The sequence below is a fragment of the Octopus bimaculoides genome, chromosome 9 (assembly GCF_001194135.2).
Source record: "Octopus bimaculoides isolate UCB-OBI-ISO-001 chromosome 9, ASM119413v2, whole genome shotgun sequence".
Classification (NCBI taxonomy): domain Eukaryota; kingdom Metazoa; phylum Mollusca; class Cephalopoda; order Octopoda; family Octopodidae; genus Octopus; species Octopus bimaculoides.
The window spans coordinates 32837323-32839137 of record NC_068989.1 but is presented as its reverse complement, the minus strand read 5'-3'; the positions used below and the strand labels follow the sequence as shown (position 1 = coordinate 32839137).

The 1815-nt window shown below is 38.9% G+C and overlaps 1 protein-coding gene across 1 annotated transcript in view; it reads right to left on the bottom strand.

Annotated features, from left to right (window-relative positions):
• Positions 1 to 1815, bottom strand: part of LOC106879550 (rho-related GTP-binding protein RhoE) — a 67541-nt gene that overhangs the window by 48660 nt on the left and 17066 nt on the right. Inside the window, exon 3 of the mRNA XM_052970564.1 lies at positions 561 to 670. Within this exon, the coding sequence (XP_052826524.1) occupies positions 561 to 670 (110 nt within the window). The remainder of the gene's footprint in view (positions 1 to 560; positions 671 to 1815) is intronic.

The following is a 1815-nucleotide window of genomic DNA, read 5'->3' as shown; positions in this document are numbered from 1 at the left end:
ATGTAGTATTTACTCTCTCTCTCTCTCTCTCTCATACTCACTCACACACAAAATAGAGACTGAAGCTTTTTGCCGTTGTTACGTCAATACCGGAAGTTGACATTGAGGAACCTTTTTAAAGAAGTGAATCTTAAATATAAAGCAATATTATTTATTTTTAATTTAAAAAAATCAAATGAAGAGCCTAAGATTTATCCGAGGTCAAATTATTCTCGCATCACAAGTATGGAAGCATTTGGTGAAGTCGATTTCACGTGAAAAGCGATTACACACACATCTCTGTTTTATATATAGTATAGATGAATAAGCTGTCAAAGGTAAATTAATTTATCTCAAGTACAGAATATATTTTCTCATTCTGTTATTGAAAAACAATGAGACCATTATTATAAATTATTCTGGACATGGTGTTTAGATGAAATATATAACTTATACAGGTTAATAACCTGAAAAATTATAATCATTATGAATAACTCATCTCAGATAGGTGTCAAAGATGGTTATGTTGATAATAGTTGGGTTTAGGTATGACAGATATTATAAATCATTGTTTAACTCACCTTTGACATGACATGTTCTAGTGAATCTGGATCTGCGACTGAAAAGCATATAATTACAAGATCTGCTTCAGCATATGATAAAGGCCGTACCCTGTCATATCCTCCATCCCCTGCAATAAAAAATACAAGAATAAGTGGTCATAAAATTATACACATACATATAACAGCATTAGAATATTTTCAAAATTCTTAATTTAATTTAAACTAATTGAGAAAATATTTATCAGTAAAAACTTAATGAAAACATAGGTATATATATATATATATATGTCCTAATAAGTAGGAAGGTAGAAAAAACACAAACCCCTTCAGGTAGATGGTCTTGCTCGATCTGTAGAAAAGGCGTAGGTAGAAACTCTATAAGATGCACCCAGTGCAAGCTATGAACACATAAGAGGTGCAGCAATATCAAAGGAAGGTTAACTAGGAAGTTAGTTTTTGTATGTAGCAGATGTTCAGGAGCTATAAACACTGTAAATGTGCAGAAAACAACTTCTGCCACATTCCAGGGAGAAAAACTAGAAGTGGTTGATAGCTTCCGCTATCTAGGTGACCAAGTTAGTAGTGGGGGAGTGTGCGCTGAAAGTGTAGCTGCTAGAATAAGAATAGCCTGGGCAAAGTTCAGAGAGCTCTTACCTCTGCTGGTGACAAAGGGTCTCTCTCTCAGAGTAAAAGGCAGACTGTATGACGCATGTGTACGAACAGCCATGCTTCATGGCAGTGAAACATGGGCCGTGACTGCTGAAGACATGCGTGGGCTCGCAAGGAATGAAGCCAGTATGCTTCGCTGGATGTGTAATGTAAGTTTGCAAACACAACAGAGTGTAAGCGCCCTGAGAGAGAAGTTGGACTTAAGTAGCATCAGATGTGGTATGCAAGAGAGACGATTGTGCTGGTATGGTCATGTGGCGAGAATGGATGAGGATAGCTGTGTGAAAAAGTGCCACACCCTAACAGTTGAGAGAACCTGTGGAAGAGGTAGGCCCAGGAAGACCTGGGATGAGGTGGTGAGGCACGGCCTTCGAATACTGGGCCTCACCGAAGCGATGACTTCTGACCGAGACCTTTGAAAATATACTGTGGGTGAGAAGACCTGGCAAGCCAAGTGAGACCTAAATCCAAGGCCTCTGCCAGGGGTGTAGCCAGCCCACTTATGCGTACCTTTCCTTCATTGGAGACTAAACTCCGCCTGCGAAGACTTGTTGAGGCAAGTGAAATCAAAATCGAACTAAATTCGATGACTGGCAACCATACC